This window comes from Callithrix jacchus, chromosome 7 (assembly GCF_049354715.1).
Source record: "Callithrix jacchus isolate 240 chromosome 7, calJac240_pri, whole genome shotgun sequence".
Taxonomy (NCBI): Eukaryota; Metazoa; Chordata; class Mammalia; order Primates; family Cebidae; genus Callithrix; species Callithrix jacchus.
In genome coordinates, this window is record NC_133508.1 from 93,582,201 (window position 1) to 93,605,986 (window position 23,786).

At 44.0% G+C, this 23,786-nt stretch overlaps 1 protein-coding gene across 1 annotated transcript in view; it reads right to left on the reverse strand.

Annotated features, from left to right (window-relative positions):
* Positions 1 to 1,241: 1,241 nt before the first annotated feature.
* The window catches only part of PLPP3 (phospholipid phosphatase 3), an 86,610-nt gene continuing 64,065 nt past the window's right edge, over positions 1,242 to 23,786 (reverse strand). Inside the window, exons 5-6 of the mRNA XM_002750869.7 lie at positions 18,923 to 19,099; positions 1,242 to 3,165 (exon numbers count right to left, since the gene is read on the reverse strand). Of these exons, the coding sequence (XP_002750915.1) occupies positions 3,040 to 3,165; positions 18,923 to 19,099 (303 nt within the window). The 3' untranslated portion in view covers positions 1,242 to 3,039. The remainder of the gene's footprint in view (positions 3,166 to 18,922; positions 19,100 to 23,786) is intronic.

Genomic DNA, 23,786 nt, shown 5'->3' on the forward strand with positions numbered 1-23,786 from the left:
TTACCTAATTTGAATGGGTTAGTTTAGATAATGAGATTTGGGATTTTTAAGTCATTAAGATTTAGGATTTTGACTTGATGCTGCCATATGCCAGGCCTTTAGGGAATCTGGGGATAGGGTGATCTCTTTTTCATATGGGATGAATGTAAATCTTTTGAGGGCCAAAGGGTGAACTATGGTACTCCGAACAATGGTTCCCCAAATATTGCATGTCTTAAATCCCTGGCATCTGTGAATATATGTTCCATGGCAAAGAGGAATTAAGGCAACAGACTAAATTAAGTTTGCAGTAAGCTGACTTTAATATTGGGTGATTATCCTAGATTATGAGCAGCCCCGTGTAAGTACCAGGGAGGGTCCTTACATGTGAAAGGGAAGGCAGAAGAGGAGAACCAAAGAGATAGCAGAGGGAGGACTCAGCCCAATGTTGCTGGCTTTGAACATGGAGGAAGAGGGCCACAAGCCAGGGCAAGTGGGTGACCTCTAATGATTGAAAAGGCAAGGAAACAGCGTCTCCCCTAGTCTCCAAGATTGTAGACAATACATCTATCTACGTTGTTTCAAGTTTGTGATAATTTGTTGTAGCCGCCATAGCAAATTATTATAAGACCTATCCTACAATTTACTGCTCTAGGATCTTAGACAAATTGTTTCATGTTTGCATTCCTTATATTCCTTATTTCTCAAAATAAGAACTGCTGTGAAGATCAGGCAGAACAAATAGGCAGAAATCTCTGTCACACAGGTGTTTGATAAATGTGAATTTCTAGCTTCCCCTTTTCTTCCAGGTTGCAGAAGAAACATAAGGAAGAGAAGCAGGAGCCCCACGCCATTCTCAGCGGTGCACGTGCCTTCCTTTGATGTGAGCTGTGTACAGGATTCTCTCGGTAAGCTCCCGCAGCACACCTTATCTAGAGTGAAGGCTGCTTATCTGCCTTTGGGGTTCCCACAGCTCCTACCTCCCTGATGGAAAAATCCCCTTTAGAATACAAAAATTATTTAGAATAGACTGAGATGAGAGTAGAGCCAGGGCCTCATTCTGCAAATAGACTTTCAGAGATGAAAGAGCAGGGCAGACATCCATATCTATCCTATGACCACCACATTCCCCACTGAAAAAATCAGGAGTTGGTGCCCTGAGATGAGGCAAGCCCACTCAAAGAGGCCAGCCCTTGATTCTTCCTCCTTCCCACACACCTGAGACAGACATCTCTCAAACACTCCAGGCTTGTAATCCTTAATTAGTTGTGTTACGAGCTTTTATTTAAAAAGCACATTTAATACGAGTATAGTTTCGCAGATACAAGTTTTCACTTTGTATGCTACAAAAGTCTTTGAATATTATTCTCTTTACAAAATGGAACCTTACAAAAATACTGACAATTTAATGTTTTTATACAGTTTTCTCTAGTTGCAGTTATTTCTTTCATTATAAAACAATGTCTACCACAGAACTATGATACTTTAGTTGATATTTTTTAAAAAATTAACTCAATGCTTTTTAAAGCAGCTAATGTAAATAACACAGGTCGAGACACAGTTTATAATCATAGTGGATATAGCTAAAATTGTTTCAGAAATAATATTTTACATAGTTAACTTTTAATGTTTTATACATTATTTATATAATATTTATATATAAAAATCATAGCTTGCTATAAGTTGAAATGAAAGGACGGATTCTGTATTACTACAGGATGTGCATGTGGTTGATCCATATGGTTACATGTAACCCTTTAAAAGGTCTGCATCCAAGATCTATTAATGCATTTCTTCCTTCCTCCTTTCCTCAAAGGTTCAGTAGAAGGGGTCCCTGTCTACCACCTAGAGTGGGACCTTGCATGGAAGGACACTTATGGATAGAGGATGAGGAAAACTCTCTACCGAGATTTAACCCATATGTTCTGCCCAGCAGAACCTACCAAGAACTGCCCTAGGGGTCAACCCCAAGACAATAGTGCTTTACACAGCTTAGCAAGAGCAACTCCTACAAAGACCCTCATCTCTGTCATCCTGAAGGGTAGCCCCTCAGGCATGAGACTGCCTGCTACTCTGGCTCCTTCTGATTTGCAACAGCCAAAAGGTTGGTTCGGTTTTCATTCTGCCCCCTTCACTCTCCCATCTGTTGTACAGAAGGCTGCTTTCCATCAGCTGGTGGCAGACCATGCCTTGCTCATCCCTGGGCCCTCACAGGAAATCCTGGTGGGCCCGCAGCAAGGATTTCAAGGCAGTAACTGAAGTCGAACTGTTTCTAAGAGTGTGCAAGTGCCCGGTGATTGATGCGCACAACATCAGCATCCTGCAATTGACATTTCAACATCACAGGATGATGCGTCAAAAGAAGAAAAGTGAGGGCCCGTGCCCTCGATTTCTTCTGAAATTGTGCTATTTGTGAAATTCATTCATCCACAAAGAGTCCGCTAATCACTAATGTGAGGAACTACAGTTGTTGGCCTATGGGCAGGGAAGGTGATAAGGTCTTAGGACTGGGAATCTGGATTCAGGATCTGATCACTTGACTGAGCAAACTTGCTCTTTCCTTCTATTTAAACAACAAAACAAAACTTCCTGAACTAAAGTCACAGTACAGAATAGAATGGGATGGACAGAGAGACTCAAGAGGGCAGCCCCGCAATGGCTATTTTCTCAATTCAGTGCTATTTCTGGCATTGTGTGCTACAATGTGAATTTTTGCTTTTCTCACAGGCCTGGGATTCCTCAGGTCACAAAGGTGACCAGCAGCCTCTACTCAAATCATTTTAGTGTTTGTTCCTGAACAGGCCGTGTTCACTAGAACATGAACACTCGAACCAATTCCACATTCAAGACTCCGGCACTTGGTGTTAGTTTGCTGTGTTTCCACATAGGTGAATACTACCTATTCTGGAAGGCCACAAAGTAAAACATTTGTTTTTTCTTTTTAAAAATCAGTCGGGCAAAAGTTTTTCCCTACATTCTACTGTCTGATGAGATTGGAGAGCAGCAAGAAGTTGCTGTCAGCAGTCATTTTACAGAAACAGCTCAGGAGGTGGGCGGCACCTACACCATGTTGTGGTGATTGTTCCTGTCAATAATGTCCACAGGTGAAAGGATTTCCTTCCGGATAGTGGGGGCAGGCAGGGATAGCGTCGTCTTAGTTTTGAAGAGGTCAGACACGAAGAAAACCTAGAAGCACAAAACAGAGATTAAAGTTAGTAACTGATGTGTGAGGTCTGGGTACAGTGGGAAAAGGAAGGTCAGAGGAGCACAGACTTTAGGAAAAGTGGCCCCAGATCATAACTCTTTGAATAGGGAAGGACAATAGAGATCATATCATCAAGTCTTACTACATAGATAGGGAAACTGAGGCCTGGGAAAAGGCCGTGACATGCCCAGGTTGCAGAACACCGGTTCAGCAGAATCCACTTTTTTTTTTGAGACAGAGTTTCACTCTTGTTGCCCAGGCTGGAGTGCAATGGTGCGATCTCGGCTAACCACAACCTCCGCCTCCCAGGTTCAAGTCATTCTCCTGCCTCAGCCACCTGAGTAGTTGGGATTACAGGCACGCACCACCACACCTGGCTAATTTAGAATTTTTAGTAGAGATGGGGTTTCTCCATGTTGGTCTGGCTGGTCTCTAATTCCCGACCTCAGGTGATCCACCCGCCTCAGCCTCCCAAGGTGCTGGGATCACAGGCATGAGCCACTGCATCCAGCCCAGTAGAATCCACTTCTAAGGACTCTCAGGTCCAGTGCCCACATCAGCAACCCATAATTCCTTATTTCTCAAGGCAAACAAATAGCAATGAAAGATAAGTTCCTAAACAAAGGAAGTAGATCATAATTAGTTACAGTCATTAATTCACACTACTTTCCCTTTTCTCACAAAGGAATCCAGGGTGTAACCAAAAAAGATCAGCCAACATGAACTCCTATCAGCAACAGTTGAAGTCAGGCAGTGGCAACTACTTTTCTTGAAAACCCGGTGATAGCAACTATTTGATGGGGGTCAAGAAACCAGGTTCTCATTGCCAAAAAAGTCAGCAACTAACCTGGAAGAAAGGTTAATGAAAAATCTCCTATCACGTATTCCCAGCATTCTTTTTCCTCATGGGGATGTGACCTCACTGAGTCTTTCTTAGAAGACTTGAGAAACATTTATTGAACGCCACTTGCAAAGCTGTGAGGATGGCTCAGGCATAGTTCCTGCCTCAGTGAGCTTATGATGAAAGATCCAAGGACTTGATGAGCTACTGGAGTAAGGAAAATTTGTACATTGTATTAATGGTAAAGTGAATACACAGACATCCATTTGGGCCGTTTAGCAACAGGAGTTTTTACTAAGTAACCATAAGTGGCAGCTATCAGTCACGTAATTTAATAGGAAACATGGCTGGCTTTCAAAATAGGGCCTAAAATACTATCAAAGTTCCTATGTCCAACAGCTTTCTGAATTGAAGAGTCTTTGTCCTGCAGATGGTAATGTGCTCATTACTAATGACAGCATCGTGGCTTCACTCTGGCCACATTACAGGCAAGAAAATGAAGTTTTTAATAAGATTTGCCAAAACGAAGGCTCTAGAAATCCAGGTTCTGGCCACAGTACAGAGTTGAATTATTTGTTAAACTGATTTTCACAATGTCCCTTCTGTGCTATAAAAATCACGGTAAGAAACTGGTGATGCTGGTTACCTCAAGAGCGGGGAAGCAGGTGGCCAGAAGACAAAGGTGAACAGACGTTTACTGGTCACTGTGAAACCTGTCGTACCTTTTGATTTTGTACCCATGACATATATTACCTACCAAAACATTTAATAAGTAGTATTTTGTTGCTAAAAAAAGAAAGCTAGGGTATTTCTATGCTACTACAAGAAAATGAAATATTAGTCAAGAAGTGTAAAATCAGGCTGGACGCGGTGGCTCACGCCTGTAATCCCAGCACTTTGGGAGGGCCAGGCGGGTAAATCACGAGGTCAAGAGATAGAGACCATCCTGGCCAACATGGTAAAACCCTGTCTCTGTTAAAAATACAAAAATTAACTGGGCATTGTGATGCGTGCTGGTAATACCAGCTACTCAGGAGGCTGAGGCAGGCTTGAACCAGGGCGGTAGAGGATGCAGTGAGCTGAGATTGTACCACTGCACTCCAGCCTGGTGACAAAGCGAGACTCTCATCTCAAAAAAAAAGAAGTGTAACATCTTAATACATTCACAATTTGAGAGCTATTAGATTTACCACTTTGCAAGGGGAAAAAATTAATTCTCTTCTCCCTTTCTTTTGTCAGGAGGTGAGAACCGTGGTACCAAAAGATTTGTCTTCCAGTCAGAGTCAAACTTGAGAATCAGGAAAGAAAAGATCTGTGCACAGCCTGCCAGTAGGCTCTAGGCTCCCCTGCCAGAAAATTCTCTGTAGTTGGTTTGGGAAAATGTTTTCAAGTGCCCTCAGTATAAGGAAACAGACTCGATTAAAGCTCTATGTGAAGATAATTAAACTTTTCAACCCTTCTCCACCCCAGCCCCAGCCCCCACCCCAGCCCCACATTTTCCTTATCTCCCCTAGTGGACTTACTTCTTTTTGTACTAAAATGGTGTTATCATCTGAGATGTGCAGACAGCAATGTCCTCATCTCTAGCTCAAAATTATCCTCTCCTTTATCCTTAACTTTGTCTGGGAGGAAGAGGTTTTGATAAATCCTTCCATCACTACATTTTTACCTTTTTTTTTTTTGAGTCTCACTGCAACCTCTGCCAACCGGGTTTAAGTGATTCTCCTGCCTCAGCCTCCTCAGTAGCCGGGATTACAGGTGTGTGCCACCACACCAGGCTACGTTTTGTATTTTTAGTAGAGATGGGGTTTCACCATGCTGGCTAGGCTGTTCTTAAACTCTTGACCTAGTGATCCACCCTCCTTTGCCTCACATTCTTGACCTCATGATCCATCCTCCTTGGCCCATCACTACTTTTAACTTCACTTATTCCAGCTTAGCAGCTAGATTCATGAAAATAAGTCGTACAGGCCTAATTTCTTAAAAATCTTTCTCCCAGAATCCCTCCATCTGCCAGGGACAAATATAGCAGGGGACAGTTCCCCCATCCCCAGAAAACACCTTCCCCTTTAAGATCTTGAACAATCTACCACCTCGATCCCCTGGCTTATCTCCCAATCTAATTTTCTGAGCTCACAGTCACTCCATCTTAGGGTTTCCATTTCCTAACTGCAAGATAGGAATCATATAAAGATTAAAGACAACAATGAACTCGAGAAGATCTAAACCTGTGACTGCTACATAGTTCAATAAGAGGCATTCCGTTCTTTAATGATCTGGATACCAAAGTAGTTACTGGATCCAGAGAAAGCCATGCTCTCCCATGTGTCCAGAACTTTGCTTATTGGCCTCTCTTCCTAGATGGGAGGCTTCTGGAAGATGTAACCCTATCCCTAATCACCCTGAATCACCCCAGGCACTTAGCTTTAAGCCTTATACACAACAAGGGCTTAATACATGTTTGTCGTTGAATTTCAAAAATTCTCTCTACTTACTAGAAAGCAAGCACTCTGGCCTCGGACCTTATTGACAATACAACTCCTACGGACTTGAGGGGGAACCACATACTCAAATACGCTCTGCACAGAGCCAAGTGGGGAGGCGAAAAGTTGAGTAAGGTCCAGCAGCATCCCAATTTAAGCTGTATTTCACTTTCAGCATGACTTGAGGTTACACAAACACTTTTCTGAGGGCTTATGAAACATAATACTGTCAAGACTGAAACAGGGCTCAATCTTCCTAATATTTGAACAGCAGAGCACAAAAAGAGCTAGTAAAAGTAAAAGCTTCTTGGTTTGGAGCAGTTCCATTTCCTACAAAAGATGATCTCCACCCAGAAAGAAAACCCAGAGGCCCGGGCTGGGAAGGGTCTATGGAAATTAAGTAGCTGTCTTAGGTCTATGGAATAAACCCACTCCCAGCCCACAATCCTACTCCATAGATCTCTATTGTGCAAAAGGACACATTAGACAATAAATACAGTCTCAGCAAACAAGCAAAACTGTACCCTAAGCACCAGGAAGAGATCTAAGTTATAATGCGCAGAACATTTGTTTTCAATTCCATCTCTCCAAATCTTTGAACTTTATAAATTACCTCCTTTTTTTTCTGAAAATGAATGAATGCAATCAATAAGTACTTATTGATTCCTGCCGTGTGTTAAACTCCAAAAATATGAAGATGAATATACATAAGACATAAGTCTTTTACCCTCCAGGAATTTATAGGCCAGTGAGTTAGAGAGCCAGGTTAACAGATGACCACAATACAGCATATTAAGGATTATGATGGAGGGAAGCCAGGGTGTTGAAGAAGCAAAGAGGACATGGCATTTAACCCAGACTGAAGGCGGGGGGAAGCAAGCCTTAGAAGACTTCTCCTAAAGGATGTCTATTTGATCTTAGCTTTGAAGGATGAGGAGGAGTTAACCAAGCAGTGAATGCTAGGATGTTGTTACAGGCAAAGGGAATGGCGTGTGCAAAGGCACAGGAGAAAGGGAGTACAGCACATCCAGGAGCTGTAGGAAGCTCAGTATACCTAACATGGAGCAGTCAAAGAGGCTGGAGAGGAGGGGACTAGCTATTGAAAAGCCTCCTGAGACACGTTAAGCAGTTCAGATCTCATCCTTTTGGCTCTAGGAATCATTGTCAAGTCTCAAGTGAGGAAGCAACACGTTGGAAAGACTTGCATTAAGATCATGTTGGTAACTAATGGGGAGATGGAGTCAGAAAGGATGTAGTGAGTCTGGAGGCGGGGACTGTGGAGTCTAGGAGAGGATGAGGCCCAAACAACGCCTATACAGTAAAGACAAACAAGAAGAGATGGCTTTGGAAATGTTGAGGATAGGAACGCAGGTGGTAGGGGTGGTGTGTATGTGTTTGGGGTGGGTATGCGTGCGGAGGAGGCAATGTTTTTCTTTCTAGTTCTTTTTTCAACTCTAGAAATCCTGGTACATATTCTCATAAAAACTCTTAAAATTTGGGTAACTATGCTAGGAAAAAAAAAAATATATATATATATATATGTAACTCTTCTTTCCTCTGCCTCTGACATTGTACTGGGGGAGTGATTTTTCCCCCCAGTGGCATTTAGTACTTTATAGTGTTCTGTGACCAACACTTTTATCTAATTCCAGGACAATTCATTAACCCAAAATAAAAATTCCACAAACTAGTTATGTCCCATTCCCTCCTCTCCCCAGTCCCTGGTAACCATCAATCTGCTTTCTGTTTCTATGGCTTTATCTACAAGGAAGTGACTCTGACCTCCTCCTGAGTCAAAAGGAGTAAACTGTTCTGTGATCCCAGAGTGGAAGATGATTTAATTTGCCCAAGCACTGTGGACAATGTAGCCCCTTCCTTCAAGAGCAAGAGTACACACAAACAAGGCAACTCTAAGCTGTAAGAACCCCATTCACTGTGATAAGCAGATAAAAAACAAACTAGAAAAAGAAAAAGGGGGGGGGTGAAGAGTGGTTGAGAAAATGAATGAACATGTGAAATCTGACACATTCTAGCTGGATGTGGAGACCATATGCTGATGGGAGTTTTCCATAGGACAAACAGAATCTGCTCTCTGAGTCCTATAATTTCTAGGGCTATCTTTGGCCAAGAGTTGGCACACTCAAAGAAGAAGATGCTTTCAATGTCTTACTGCCAGTATTCACACTCCGGAAATGTCAGCTTCCCATGGAGCACACACAGTTCAGCCCTGCTGGGGTGCTGCCTGCCTAGAGGTTACCAAGAACCAAATACACCAGAAACGAGAAGTCTGGTAGGTAGCCAGGTTCCTACTTTCATTGCTAGGAATGGCTGAACCAGCAAATTTTGAGGGTCATTTTGTGAATTTTGTCAAGGGCAGATTATGACAACAAAATTACCCTTGAACTGCTCCTGGAGCCCTTGAAGTAAGTGAGTTCCTTGATAACAGGAATCCCATCCTTATATAACACATTGAGCCAAAATGCTGGCAAAGGGTAGATTAACTATAAAAGCAAAATAATTTTAGAATCTTAGAACCACAAGAAAACAGAGTCATCTCTTCTGGTATTTCCTAGGATGCTGTCCTCAAACCATCTGTTTCAGAATCACCTGGGAGCTTCCAGAAATAGCAGATTCCTGGGGCCATCCAAGACCTACTGAGAGTGTTGCTTGGAATCTGCATTTTAGCAAACACTACAGTTATTTGTTATACAGAGTACAGTTAAAAATCCATTAGCGGACATTCTGTGGAGATGAATGATGGGTTCAAATCCTAGATCTGCCATTGTATGAGTGTGTGTCTTAGACAGTCTATAATCATTTTTGAGATGGAGTCTCACTCTGTCCCTCAGGATGGAGTGCAGTGGCACGTCTCAGCTCAGCTTCTCCTGCCTCAGCCTCCAGAGTAGCTGGGATTACAGGCATGCACCAACAGGCCTGGCTAATTTTTGTATTTTTAATAGAGACAGGGTTTCACCATGTTGGTCAGGCTGGTCTCCAACACCTGACCTCGCGATCCACCCACCTTGGCCTCCCAAAGTGCTGGGATTACGGGTGTGAGCCACTGCTCCCGGCTGACAATCTGTAATCTTCTTTTTAAGATCAGCTTTCTCGTCTGTACACTGGGCACATTACCTTCCTTGAACCACCCTTATCTTCTCTCTTTAGTACCCATATTGAACTTTTAAGAACCTTCTGTCTTAGTATTAGGCCATAGGCTTTGAGACGTGACGCTTTAAACGCTGTGTCATATTTCCCCTTCTAGAACAAGCTACTCAAGGGCATAGACTGAGTTGAGTCATCTCTGTGTTCAGAGCCCAGAAATTGTAGCTCTCAATAGAGCTGGTCCATCGCAGCATGTGAGCATAAAGACCATGGCTGTTCCTTCTTTGGCATGCATTCCCATGTGCTTTGGCCTTGGAGTTTCCTTTTAGCTTTCTGGTCTACCATACTGAACAATCTCATGGATTAAGGAAGGAATCACTTTCTTTGGAGGAGAAAGCCTTGGGACCTGGCTCAGCCTTAGGTCCTAAGTAGAGTAAGTGCTATCTAAAGAAAACCCATCTTTGGCAGCCTTGTGTTTTGATTAGATGGAATTACCCAATTGCAATCATTATTTTTTGACCTCAATAAAAGGCTTTTAGCAGCTTTGTGCCCTGGGAGTATGTGAGCACTTCTATTGAGTGATTTCCTAGTATATGTGAGACGGAAAATGATGAGGCGAAAAAGAGTGTGATATTGGGAGTCAGACAAAATATAGTCTCCAAATCTCTATTGCTATGTGACCCAAGCTGGCACACTTGTCTTGAATTTATACAAGATAAAAAGCTTTTACAGTTGCAGATGATGTGTCTGCCTTGTATTTGCGTGCAAATGTTATTTTAAAAATCCACCATGGCCGGTGCGGTAGCTCACGCCTGTAATCCCAGCCTTTGGGAGGCCAAGGTGGATGGATCACCTGAAGTCGGGAGTTCAAGTCCAGCCTGACCAACATGGAGAAACCCTGTATCTATTTATAAAAAGTAAAAAAAAAAGAAAGAAAAATAATAAAATTAAAAAATTAAAATCTACCTACCCATGATTTCTGTAAGGCTTACACAGAATATATGTAAAAACACTTTGTAGCTATGAAGGACTACTCATTCATTCATTTCTTTATTTTGAGCAGAATCTCGCTCTGTTGCTCAGGCAGGAGTGCAGTACACAATCTCCAGTCACTGCAATCTCCACCTCCCAGGTCCAAGCATTCTAGTGCCTCAGCCTCCGAGTATCTGGGATTACAGGCATATGCCACTACACCTGGCCAATTTTTGTATTTTTTTTTAGTAGAGACGGGATGTTGGTCAGCCCGGTCTTGAACTCCTGACCTCAAGAATCTGCCCACCTCGGCCTCCTAAAGTGCTGGGATTACAAGCATAAGCCACCACGCATCCAGCCTTATGAAGAACTATTCAAATCCCACCTTGGTTATCACAATTAAGGATCATCACTGCTACTGAGGAATGTGAAAGAAATTAGTCCCACAAAACGAACAAAGAAGGTTTAGAGGAGCAAAGAAAGATGAGAGCAATTTTGCGGAGCATGCTGCTGTGTGCCTGTGGTCCCGGCTAGTCAGGAAGCTGAGGTGGGAGGATGGTTTGTGCCGAAGAATTTGAGGCCAGCTGGGCAATATAGCAAGACCCGCCCACCCACACCCCCTCTTTCTTTAAAGAAAGTTGTGGGCAATTCTGATGGAGAACAGGAATCTGTGCCAAGAAACCTTCCAGAAAAATATTCATAGGCTATTAGGGAGCCTATGACTATTTTAAGGAGGACCCAGGGGACTGACAGCTTTGTCTATGGGGTACTAGATCCAGTAGGAGTTGGAGCGTAGGAACGTGGTACCCAAGGATGACTGAGGCTTGACAAAGGCAGGGGTTCCCATTCCCAGAAACCAGCCAATTTTGAAGCTGAAAGGGAAGAGGGGGCTACTATTCATTGAGGTCACCTCTGCCTATTATCCCACAAGTTCCATTGTTCTGTATTGCTAGGGGCACAAAACATATCAAGTTCTCACCCATCTCTATGTCTTTGTGTCATTCCTTCTACGCGGAATTCCTTTTTTTTTATCTTTTGTATCTATAGCAAATGGCCACTCATTTTAAAAGAATTACCTATTCTAAAAATTCATTCTAGTCTTCCAATACCCTCAAGAATAATTAATCACCCCTTCTGTTGTAACCCCACTGTCCTCAGTAGTGTATCCCATCCCAGCAGCCGTGCCTTTCTATCATACTTGTCTGTTTACATGTCTGTTCCTACTAGATCATTCTCAAACCATTAGCAAGTTACAAAATCAACGGACTGTGTGGTCACTACCAGCATTTTTGAAGGTTAATAGAAAATATTAGAATGTCTCACACAGTAAGGGCAAGTCTTATTTTATGAAATATTTGTTTTAGTAATGTATGAATACCTCTATTGGGTTATGATATAAAATATATTTCTTATTATAGATGGTGATCAAGTCTTGGAAAGCTACTGCACTATATAAGCTCTTTAAGGACCAACGTCTTTTAGCTCTGAGTCTTTGAAGAAAGTATGGTACTTAATGCACAAATCACAATCAATATGTTATATGTGCCAAGCATAATGCATCTTTAATTCACTGAATCCTCAATTCAAAAATCAGGTGGGGATTAATCATTCCCACCTCACGGGATTGGAAAAGGTGGCGGAGAGGTGAAGTGACTTACCCTAACAGCCTACCTAGCCAGTGGCAGAAATAAAACTTCCCTCTCTGAGCCTCTACTTTGTCAGCCCATCCATCTTAGCAGGGGAGTAAGAAAGGAAGTTCTAAAAGTACAGTTGATCCTTGAATAACATGGGCTTAAACTGCACAGCTCCACTTATACACAAGTTTTCTTCTGCCTCTGCCAATCCTGAGACAGTAAGACCAACCCCTCCTCTTTCCCCTCCTTGTGAGCCTCCTCAACATGGAAACAACCAGGATGAAGGCTTTTATGGTGATCACTTCCACCTAACGCACAGTAAATACATTTCCTTTTCCTTATAATTTTCTTGATAAATTTTCTTTTCTCTAGCTTACTTTATTGTAAGAATACTGCATATGATACATAAAACATACAAAATACGTGTTAATTGACTGTTTATGTTATCAGTAAGACTTCCAGTCAACAGTAAGCTGTTAGTAGTTTTAAGTTTTGAGGTGAGGGAGTCCAAAGTTACATTCGAACTTTTTATTGTGCTGGGGGTCGGACCCTCTAGTACCCATGCTGTTCAAGGTCAACTGTACTTTGGACAGTGGTAGAGCACTACAAAGATACTGTCATTATCTATTGGCGGCCGAAGTTTATTTATTTGCTTCTTTCTCTCTCCCACATCCACGTTTCTGCCTGCATAAGAGCAGGGGCCAGCAGTGGCAAAGTCACATTACCCTCAGGGCCTACTGGGCAAGGAGCTAGGCTTGTGCAGGGCCAGAAGAGGTCTGAAAGCTCACTTCATCCATTCCCTTGTGCCCAGGCTGCACCGGCGTAAATCAGAAGGGAATAGAGGGGACTCTCTCCTGTTAGAGAAGGAAGAAATCTTGCAAATTCATGGCCAAGCATGCTTGGAGTTTACTGTTTAGTCCTTTAGATGGAATCTATAAACTGGGGACTCGGTTCCTACTCTGCTACTGTGTGTCCTTGGGCATGTCCTGCCCTCTCTCTGCCCTGCAGTTTCCTTTTGCATGGGCAGTCATTGGTGAACTCTTCTTCACACTGGCATTCTTGCTGATGTCTTTTCCCAAGGTCACTTCACTGGGGCAGAGACAAAGAATGCCCTCGCCCTTCCCTACATCTGGAGGAAGATAGCAGCATAGAGCGAGCGGAGCCACACCCCCGGGAAGAGGAAAACCAGGAAAGGCTCTGCTGTGTATTTATGAAATTCATGAGCAGCTGCTTCCTCTGCTGAACCCACAGCAATGGCAGCCGGGCTCTCCCCTGACCCCTCCCAGGGGCCTCTAATTTGCCATCTGTTAGAGGGTCAGGGAGGAGGTGACCAGATATGCAAGTTGTCACCAGACAGGAAATGAACCGGTGTCTGTTCCTTCATCCTAGTACCTGGGTGAGTTCAACTGTAGAGTTCACATCTCTGGTAGGCGTGACTTAGTGAGTGTGTAGGAGGGAGGGGGCTGGGAGAGCTACTATGAGCCTGTGTTTTTTTATTCGTCTGTTTGTGTGTCTGTGGTTCTGAGTTCTGGCGAGACAGACAGAATGGATGTCTGTATATCTGGGTGCGACTGAGTCTGCCCATGCACCTTGTGGTCTATCTGGGCTGTGGCTGTCTCCTTTGTCCTGTGTACCTCTGTCCAGATCTCTGAAGGTGTGCAGGCAGGCCTATGTGACCCTAAATGCTTATGTCTTTGTGTTGAGTCCATGACACTGTGTAGGTTTTCTGGCTGTGCTGGTTTCCATTGTCTTCCCTTTCTGGAAAGCATTCAATTAGTAAGCAATGGAGGAGGAAACCAGACTTACTTCCATTTGGCATGTGATTTTTGTCTAGACAAGTCTGCCTGCTGTGACAGGATCTACCCTCAATAGACCTAGGTAAGAGTGCCTGGCCGTCATGCCTGTTGCCCAAGGCTCTGCAATAATGAAACCAACATTCTAGGGTAATGCGCTATATACCTCAGCCAGTTACTACAAAGTCAGCTGTGCCGTACAATGTCTGTGCAAAGAGATCATGGAGCTACAAGGCCTCTAGATTCAACTCACAGGTGAGGAGACTAGGCCCAGAAGGGAAGTGTCTGGCCTGAAGCCACAAGCTAATTCATCATTCACCACTTACCAAACGCTGATCAAGCACCTATTGTGTCAGCCACTGTATCAGGCACTGAGGATAAATAATCAGAAGATTACGCCATGGATTCTGCTACTATGGCACCCACAGTCTAGCTGAGGAGACAGACATATGAACAGGCAGTGAATAGATTGGGCCTAAAGCCACGGCAGGAAGAAAGTACAAAGGGCCACGGGGGACTGGAAGGAAGTGAGACAATAGTGTCTTCACGGACCAGGGAAGTTGTGGGAAGCTGAACAATGTCCCCCAAAGATGCCCACATCCTAAGTCCCATAAGCAATTAATGATACTACATGACAAAATGGGATTAAGATCTTGAGATGGAGAGATCATCCAGGGTTATCAAGGTGGTCTCAGCATCCTTAAAAGAAGGAGGTAAAAGGACCAAAGTCAAGAGGAAGATGTGAAAATGGATGGAGAGGACAGAGAAAGTGTGTGTGTGTGTGTGTGTGTGTGTGTGTGTGTGTGTGTGTGTGAAAGAGACAGAGAAGTGAAGATTCTATGCTGCTGGTTTTGACAATGGAAAATGGGGCCATGAGCCAAAGAACTCAGGTAGCTCCGGAAAGCTAGGAAAAGCAAGGAAACAAATCTCCCCTTAGATCCTCTAGATGGAACACAGCCCTGCCAACACCTTGTTTTTAGCTCAGTGAGACCCATTTCCAACTTCCAACTTCCAGAACTGTAAGAAAATAAATTTGCATTCTTTTAAGCCACTAAATTTGTGGTAATTTGTTACAGCAGCCAGAGGCAACTAATACAGAAGGTTTCCACAGGTGAAACTGGAACTGTGTTCCATCAAAGGGAACAGCTATCTCATATAGAAACTCAGGTGCTGGAAAATATTGAAATGTGTGACATGCCAGGAGGTGACGGGGGTGGAGAGATGACAGGAGGCCTGCCGAAGCCTGGGTCTTGGAGTGCCAGCTCTGTGTCAGGCTGTCTGGGGTCAACTCCAGCTCTGCTACCTTCTGAGTGTCTGGGCTCTCAGTAAATGTTAGCCACGATTACACTCAGTTAATGGGGAGTCCACAGAGGCTTGGCCCAGGAGGTTATCTGGCAGAGTGGAATAGCGGATTCTGTGTTTTCTTTGCAGATCATGCAATATCTTTTGTGCCATACGTGCTGCTCTTTCTCCATCATCCTAACCTCAGGTAATGTTTCTGTTTCAAAAACCATTCAAAACAGCCATAGTCATGAGTTAGAAGAGAATTTGGTCCTTCCTGGGATTCACTGGGACAGCAGCCCTGGTTCGTGGAAAAGTTCTGCAATGCGGCGCAAGCAGAGCAGAGGCCACAGACTCCTGCTGAGCACATAACAGCTACCTTGCACAACCCTGATAAAGCTGCAAAACCCATGAGGCAGCTGCCCATCATCCTCCTCACAGTCCCTCTCCCGGGCACCTGGCATCTTCATCACATGGTCTCTGGTTCCCCACACCTCCTCACAGATCTACCCATCTCCGCTCAATCCGGGGTCCTGAGCTTTGCTTCAGTCTCCCTCACAATCAAACCCAGGACCACAGAATCCTGGGAGCTTATGACTAGAAAAGACACTACCTTCTTTTCTCCCAACTGAACATTCCCAAACGTTTATGCTGAATGACCACAGCTTCCAGGCACTTCCCTGCCCAGGCCTCTCAGATAGCTTCAGTGAAATGAATCTCTCAGTGCTACGATTCCAAGCCAATCAGGACCATCAAGTCCCACTGAACACAAGGCTGGGTGTTTAGGCATTTGGAGAAAAATGATAAGTAAGATTGAGTCCCTGTTCTTGCACGTTCACAGGTGAGTGGGCAAAAGGCGGGGAAAGACATTTATCACCCCTTTCTTAACCATCTTTACATTGTCAAACAGGCTTTCAAACTCAAAGCAATAACTGTATCCACCCAAAGGGTTAGGAAGGACCCTGTGACACAATCAAATGACAATCTTTAAGCAGCTAACGGTGCAGCTTCTGGTTCAGGTTAACTGCAGGGCCTTCAGCTTCAGGGACTCCCCTCTCCTTGCAGAGTGCAGAGGCAGAGCTGTGGGTCCATGAGAATCGTGAGGCAGCTGTCTATTAGCTCTTCGACCCTGGATGACTTTAGTTACCTCTCTGAGCCTAGTTACTTCTGTAAAACGGCTGTAGTACAATGGCTTAATGTGGCCGAAAGAAGACAACGGGTAAAGTATCAGAACAGTACTAGCTGTAAGAGTAGGTGCTTTGTAAACGCTAGGATCAAATTCCTATACTATGCTACAATCAGTGAGAGCCAAACAGGACACAAGTCAGAGCCCTCCTTTTACTTCTTGAACATAAGCCACAGTCCTCCCGAACACTCTGTCTAATTGCTCATGGCCCGTGTTTTAGGATATAAAAGAGAGGAGGGCTAGTAAGGACATCCTCACCTTTTAATTTTTTCAACTAGGGTTGCAGGGGACTCTAATTAGGGCAGTGGCGCCAAGAAGGAACCACACAGCAGACCCCTGCAGGCTGTCCTACTGCTGAGAGCAAAGCTCAGAAAGGCATGGTCAGCAAAGGGTTACCCTTCAGTGCAAATGCCCACCCCCAACTGTCACCTCACATTAAAGGGCCAGGCACCGGAGAACAAGTGAGTCAGTGACAGCTGCTCTCATTAACGGTTTGCTCCCCCAGTTTCTCTCCCTTCTGGCATTTACGTTTTTTCGTTAGTTTTTTTTTTGATAGGGAGTCTTACTTTGTTGCCAGGCTGGAGTGCAGTGGTGCAATCTTGGCTCACTGCAACCTCTGCTTCCCCGGCTCAAGTGGTTCTCATGCCTCAGCTTCCCAAGTAGCTGGGCTACAGGCATGCACAACCATGCCCAACTAATTTTTGTAGTTTTTAGTAGAGACAGGGTTTCACCATATTGGCCAGGCAAGGCTTGTCTCAAACTCCTGACCTTGTGATCCATCTGCCTCAACCTCCCAAAGTGCTGGAATCAGACACGAGCCACCACTCCCCGGCCTTTACTTTTCAAAAGAAAGAAGAAAAAGAAAGTAAGGAAGAAAGCCATTAAAACAGCCTATCCAGTAGGCTGGGATTCCCATGTCAAAGGCTGGCAGGCAGTTCACATGCTGCGTTCTTCACAGTGCTCGCTCTGAATGCTGCAACTGCTTCTCCCTCTTCTTAACCCTTGCACATGGAGCCAGGTGCTTCCCTGCCTGTGGAAGCCCCCTGCACATGTCACTATGACAGCCCCCATAGCACTGAGCTCCTGTGCTTAGGCCTGGTTGTGAGAGGAGCTAAAATGGGATATCCTTGGGAGGGCTGAGCCTTATTCATCCCTATACCTTCAAGATAATACTCTCTACATTGTTCTCAAGAAAGGTCAACTCATTGATTCTGGGCTTTTGCTTGTTAAGCACACATTTACTCAGTCTAAGCTGGGATCTGAGAGACCTTGGTAAGACAGGGAGAGTAACATAGTATTCTATTACATATGGTCCCCTGCCCCCAAGAACTTACAGTGTAAAGGAAGATATCCATGGACAGTTTCAATCTAGAGTGTTAAGTGCTATTACAGAGGATTCGGGGAGAGGCTGCATAGGGAGACAGGAGCCTGCAGCCAGCCTCAGAAACCAGGAAATAATAAAAAGCTGGTTTAGATCTCTCTATTGTTCATAATCCTTACTGTGAGTGAGCAAGGATAATACTAATAACAATACACCTTACATGTGTGGTGCTTACACATCCAGCCATTATTGTATTCTGGGATTCCTGCTGGACTGAGGTGAGGTCCCCTCAGTAGGGCCCAGGAAGGCTCAACATCAAAGTAGGTGCTCAGTCATGTTTGTTGAATAAGCCCCTCAAAACACTTAGCAGGCAGGAAAAGCAGCACCAACAGATGGAGGCTCCGAAGTGGAATGACTTATCCTACCTTCCCTTGGAGTCAGAGATGAAGTATGTGAAAAGGTAATCCATTCATTTGGGGCAAATCAGTATATGGTCCATCCCAAGTTGTCCCTAGGAAGTCTATGACTTGATGTACAGAGCTCTGAGGCTGGGAGAGGGCTTAGCCTTCAGAAAATTTCCTCTTCTCCAATCAACACTGACTTTACGGTCTGTCTGAGTCACCCAAAATGTCACAGAGGGAAGAGGAGGCATTTTGCAAGAAGCTGAGAAGTCCCACCGCGTACTGAGTGTCCACCAAAGCAGCATGTGAGTGCTCAAGTCAGGAGACTTAGATCTTGCTACTGGGTCAACAGACTTAGCATGACACTAAGCACGACCTGCTGACACAAGACCTTGGGTAAACTTCTTCTCTAAATGTCCTCAGCTATAACATGAGCAAGCTGAGGACAATACCTCAGCTGTCTTCCAACTGCAACATTCTATGAGCCCAAACCCTCTGTATTTATAGAGAAGATTTATAGACCCTATTGGATCAAGACTCACAGGCTGGGAAGAAGCAGGAATTATTCTCATTTTACTGAAGGAGTCCTAAAGCCGAGTTTCTCTTCAGACACCAAGCAGAGAACAGGAACGAGGGCTCTCTAGCTTTAGTCACTGAGCTGGAAACATTTAACAAGCAACAGTCCAGGGCTCCACTTGCATACTGAGGACAAGATGCTACTTACTATGCAGCAAGCCACCAGGGCTCCTTGTGCAAATCCTGCCAGCACATCACTGGGATGGTGCTTGTGGTCTGATACGCGGGACAGTCCTGTGTAGAAGGCCATCATGATCAAGGTGAACTGCAGGAGGGGCCGGAGCAGGCGGGCTCCTCGCCAAGTGAAGCGGGCCTGCAGGTATAGCTGGAGAAAGGAGACAAAAGGAACAGACATGAAGTGACTCCCCATTCGCATGCATTATATCCTCAGGGGACACACACTACATTTCTATGAACTGGAACCATCTGGACCTTGGGCGACATGTTGTAGATAGAACAATTTGGACATGACCTCAAGCCAGTTATTTAAATGCTGAGCCTGGCTAGGCACGGTGGCTCATTCCTGTAATCCCAGCACTTTGGGAGGCCAAGGAGGGCAGATCGCCTAAGGTCAGGAGTTTGAGACCAGCCTGGCCAACATAGTGAAACCCCATCTCTACTAAAAATACAAAAATTATCTGGGTGTAGTGGTGTATGCCTGTAATCTCAGCTAATTGGGAGGCGGAGGCAGGAGAATCACTTGAACCCAGGAGGTAGAGGTTGCAGTGAGGCCAGACTATGCCACTGCACTTCAGTCTGGGCAACAGAGTGAAACTCTGCATAAATAAATAAATAAATGTTAAGCCTTAGTTCTCGCACTAAAAAACAGGAAAAATAGAGTTTATCTAGGGAGATAAACTAGGGAAAGCTCAGCAAAATAATATACAGAAATGGCTTAGCACACTGCTACATGGTAGGAACTTTATCTTCCTCTTGACTGAAACTAATCATTAAAGAACAGTAACCAGGGCTAGTAAAGGTTTCTTTTTTTTTTTTTTACAATTGATGACAATTTACTTAACACATTTGTGTATTTCCCTGGGGATTATGGCTATGTAATCCCTACACTACCTGGTCTCAGCATGGAAATGAAATATGCAATGATAAGGGGAAGTTATTATATCCCCAGCGAGATGCTTCTGCTTCAGAAGAAAGCAACTCTATCAAAGGACACCACTTAGAACTGTGGCTATTGCAATAGAATATAAGGAAACACATAAACCAACAGGACAATGCCGGGGAACTTTCAAATAGAGGTTGACAGACACTAGACAGGGTGGAGCAGAAGAGTAACCTGAAGAAAAATGGAAGATTAAAAAAAAAAAAAACACCTCTAGCTGAAGCAAAGTAGTTGAAATGACGTCAACTGGGTATTGTCCCGTCAGTTATCTTGCTGCAGTTTCCGTTCTAACCTCTGGGCACAACCTATTTCCAGGTTCCTGTGGGAACTTGGGAAATGAGGGGGAAGAGGCAAATGGACAAGAGGAACTTCCGACTACAAATCAAAGCAGGAGAAGGGGAGAAAGGGCAGGGGAGGATGCTGATGGCCTAAAGATAGACCTGCGGCAGTGATGAAGACATGAGTTTGTCCTTCCTGGGACAAATGGACACCTTCCCTTGCTGGCGAGGAAAGAGCAAGCCAGTGGCCAGTCTTGAGGAGACAGAACAGTGGAAGATCCCAGAATCACATCCTCAACTATTTCAAATAAGCAGGCATGGAAGACAGCAGACAACTTTACAATCATTTTGAAATTATGTAACTGTATTGTTGGAAAAACCTAAGAGGAAAAAATAAGAATACTGACAAAAGATTGCACTGAGGTTGTTGCCTGCCAAGCAAGTGATTAAAAAAAAAAAATGGTTTTCTCATTTATAAATGATAATCAGTTAAAGATGTAAAAGAAGATTGCACAGAGCCTTTATGGAATAAAGGAGGGAAAGGACAATTTGAAGAGACAGAAAGCGAGAACTTTACTTAGAAGAATATTCAACTTTTAAATTTAGAAGTTGACATGCAAATATTATTAGATTGCCATAGATATCCTAAAAAGATCTGAAGAGTTAAATTTTTTTAGAAAAGAAAGAAGCTAAGCACTATGAAAACTGCTAAAGACAAAGAAAAATGAGAAGTTATAAATCCTGACGTATAGAGCAGACAGCTAGGGAATACAAGAAAACAAATAAGTGTGCTCATGTGTTTTATAGGAGCTATGAAAGAAGCTAGAGGCCAGGATCATTTAGTAATTCAAAGGGGACTTGACCTAAATCCTAAAGGTAAATGAGTATTTGCTGAGATTTAAGAGGACAGGAGTGAGGATATATATTCCAGGCAGAGGCTCAGAGGCCTGCCATAGAAGTTCCCCAAAACTTGAAATCGTTCAGTATAGCTGGAGAAGAGGGTGTTGGGGAAGTGGGGTGTGCAGTGATGAGAAATAGGGCTACAGGGACAAGGAAGGCCTAGTTCACAGGGGGCTTTTGGTCAAACTAAGCAACCCAGACTTTACTCAGCAGGCCGGTCTTTCCCAAACCATATTCCACCGAATATTAAGGGCTTCTTCAAAAAAGGCAGATGAATGTTCTATACTAAATCCTTATTTTTGTCATGTATCATGCTTATAAGATTACTAAAGCCTCTGAGAAGTCCTGCAGGAAAAAATACTTATTTGACCTTTAATCGCTATTTTCAAAAAACACCTACCAATTGGAATCACAAGTGGAAAATATTACTGTAAGCAATGGGGAAAATGAAATTATTTCATGCAAAGCACTGAGTACCAACTCTTGGTGCTTTTGAAGAGCTCCAGGCAAGACTGGGTTGCTGTAGGCAATACCACCGTTGGTGGATCAGAGGTATAGGCCAAAGACTTCTCCCTTAATGACCTATCATGGACTCTATAACCTTGAATGAAAAGACGCTTCCTTTTAGAAATGGGGATGAAGAAGGTGTTGTTCTAGCTCTAACTCAACACAAGTCTTCAGGACAATGGCAAATTCAAGGAACAAGGAATCGTCCACTTGCAGTGTGCTCAGTATGTTTGACCTTCCTTCAGCTATTCTTGGCAGTGGACAAGGGTGGGGAGCATAACAGAACACAGATTTTATTTTATTATTTTATTTCATTTCCTGAGAAAGAGTCTTACTCTGTTGCTCAGGCTGGTGTGCAATGGTATGATCTCGGCTCTCTGTAACCTCTGCAACCTGAGTTCAAGTGATTCTCCTGCCTCAGCCACCTGAGTAGCTGGGATTATAGGCATCTGCCACCACACCTAGCTAATTTTTGTTGTTTTAGTAGAGACAGCGTTTCACCGTTTGGCCAGGCTGGTCTTGAACTCCTGACTTCATGATCCATGATCCACCTGCCTTGGCCTGTGCTGGGATTACAGGCAGGAGCCACCGTGCCCGGCCAGAGCACAGATTTTAATCAGGAAAACCTCCCAGAGCCTCCATTTTCTCACATATAAACTAAGTGTAGCAATCACTCTTTCAGAGGCTATGGTCCAGTTTGGTTGATAACGTAGAGGATGGCATGAAATGCTACTCAATAAATAGGTGATTTTATTGTTTAACCATATTTCTTAATTTGGTGTGGCAAGATTTTCTAACTTCCCTTGCTGAAAAATCTGTAGGTCCTCAGAAAATGCTTGTTACAAGACCTCCAGCCATTACCCCTGACCCTGCATGTAGGCTGAGGTCACAGGCCTTGGAAACCAAGGGTGGGGCAGAGGAAGGGCGTGTTTCCCAACCGGACAAAGCCCACATCTCGCCTTCCACTGATTCAGATACTTAAGGTTGGAGCTTAATACAAGAAGAGAGGAAAAGACCAGTCATCACAATAGCTCCAGAAAGGAAGGGAGTGCTTATGAATGAGAAAGGAGTAGGGGGCCAAGGAAAAAGAATGCCTTTGGGAAGCAGTCAGACATGGAATCACAGTAAGCAGATGGGAGCTTGTTCCCCGATAACCATCAGTAACTAACACAGTTATGGAGGAATGCTTTGAGGTCAGGACTGATCCTGGTGTCTGCAGCTGGGGTTTTTGGGGAAATCAGTGCAATAGTAAAGTGCGTTTTGGGGTACAATAGCTCTGATTCCAATTCTGGCTTTGTCACTTACTAAGTGTGTGGTCAGCTGACTTCTATAAGCCTCAGTCTCCTCATCTATAAAATAGGTAGAATAGTATATCCTTCTCTGGGTTGCCAGGATCAAAGGACACAACATGGAAAGGAACCTGTCTGGCACAGGACGGGCACTCAGGACACTTTTCAGAAATCCAGGTTACCCTTTTGCCCTGATGAATGATATTTACTCAATGTCATTCACCAGGGCAAAAGGGTAACCTGGATTTCTGAAAAGCATCCTGAAATATGGCAATTTCACCAAAACAACAAAGAGGAGTTGAGAATGAGATTGCACAAGGACCTTTCATAACAGTGGCTACATCTGATATGAGAAGTAAACTGGCGGCAACAGGCTTTGAGATTGATGAAAGGATCCAATGACCTTCTCCACCCCACTCCAATTTCACTGCTGCTAAATGGATTGGATTTTGCCAGGGTAGAGCCCAGTTCACATGAGCCACCCCAGGTCAGAGGTTTGGGCCTCACTAGGATCAGTGAGTACATTCTAGAGCTGGGGGGCAAGTAACTCTGGAGAATCCATTCATTCCTACTCCGCAGGAGACAGGTAAAATTTATCGAAGAAAGGAAATCAAACCCTGCTGATAAAGGATGACATCCCCCTATTCTGGACCAAAACATACTTTCCCAGATCAGAATGCCTATGGAGGTTTAGTAAGGTCCTAGGTGCCCTGAAAGGGTAAATAGAGCTGGACAAAACCTGAAAGCCTAAATCAACTTGACCTTCTCTCATCTATTGCTGACATTCTGTGTTCACTTCCCCATCTGCGTGAAGGCCTCTGGGCTAGAGAATCAGCCCTCTGAAACTACTTCCCAAGCACCAGTATGACACTGCAGAAAATGATTTGCAGCCAGAGCAACTAGATTGGAATCTTCTCT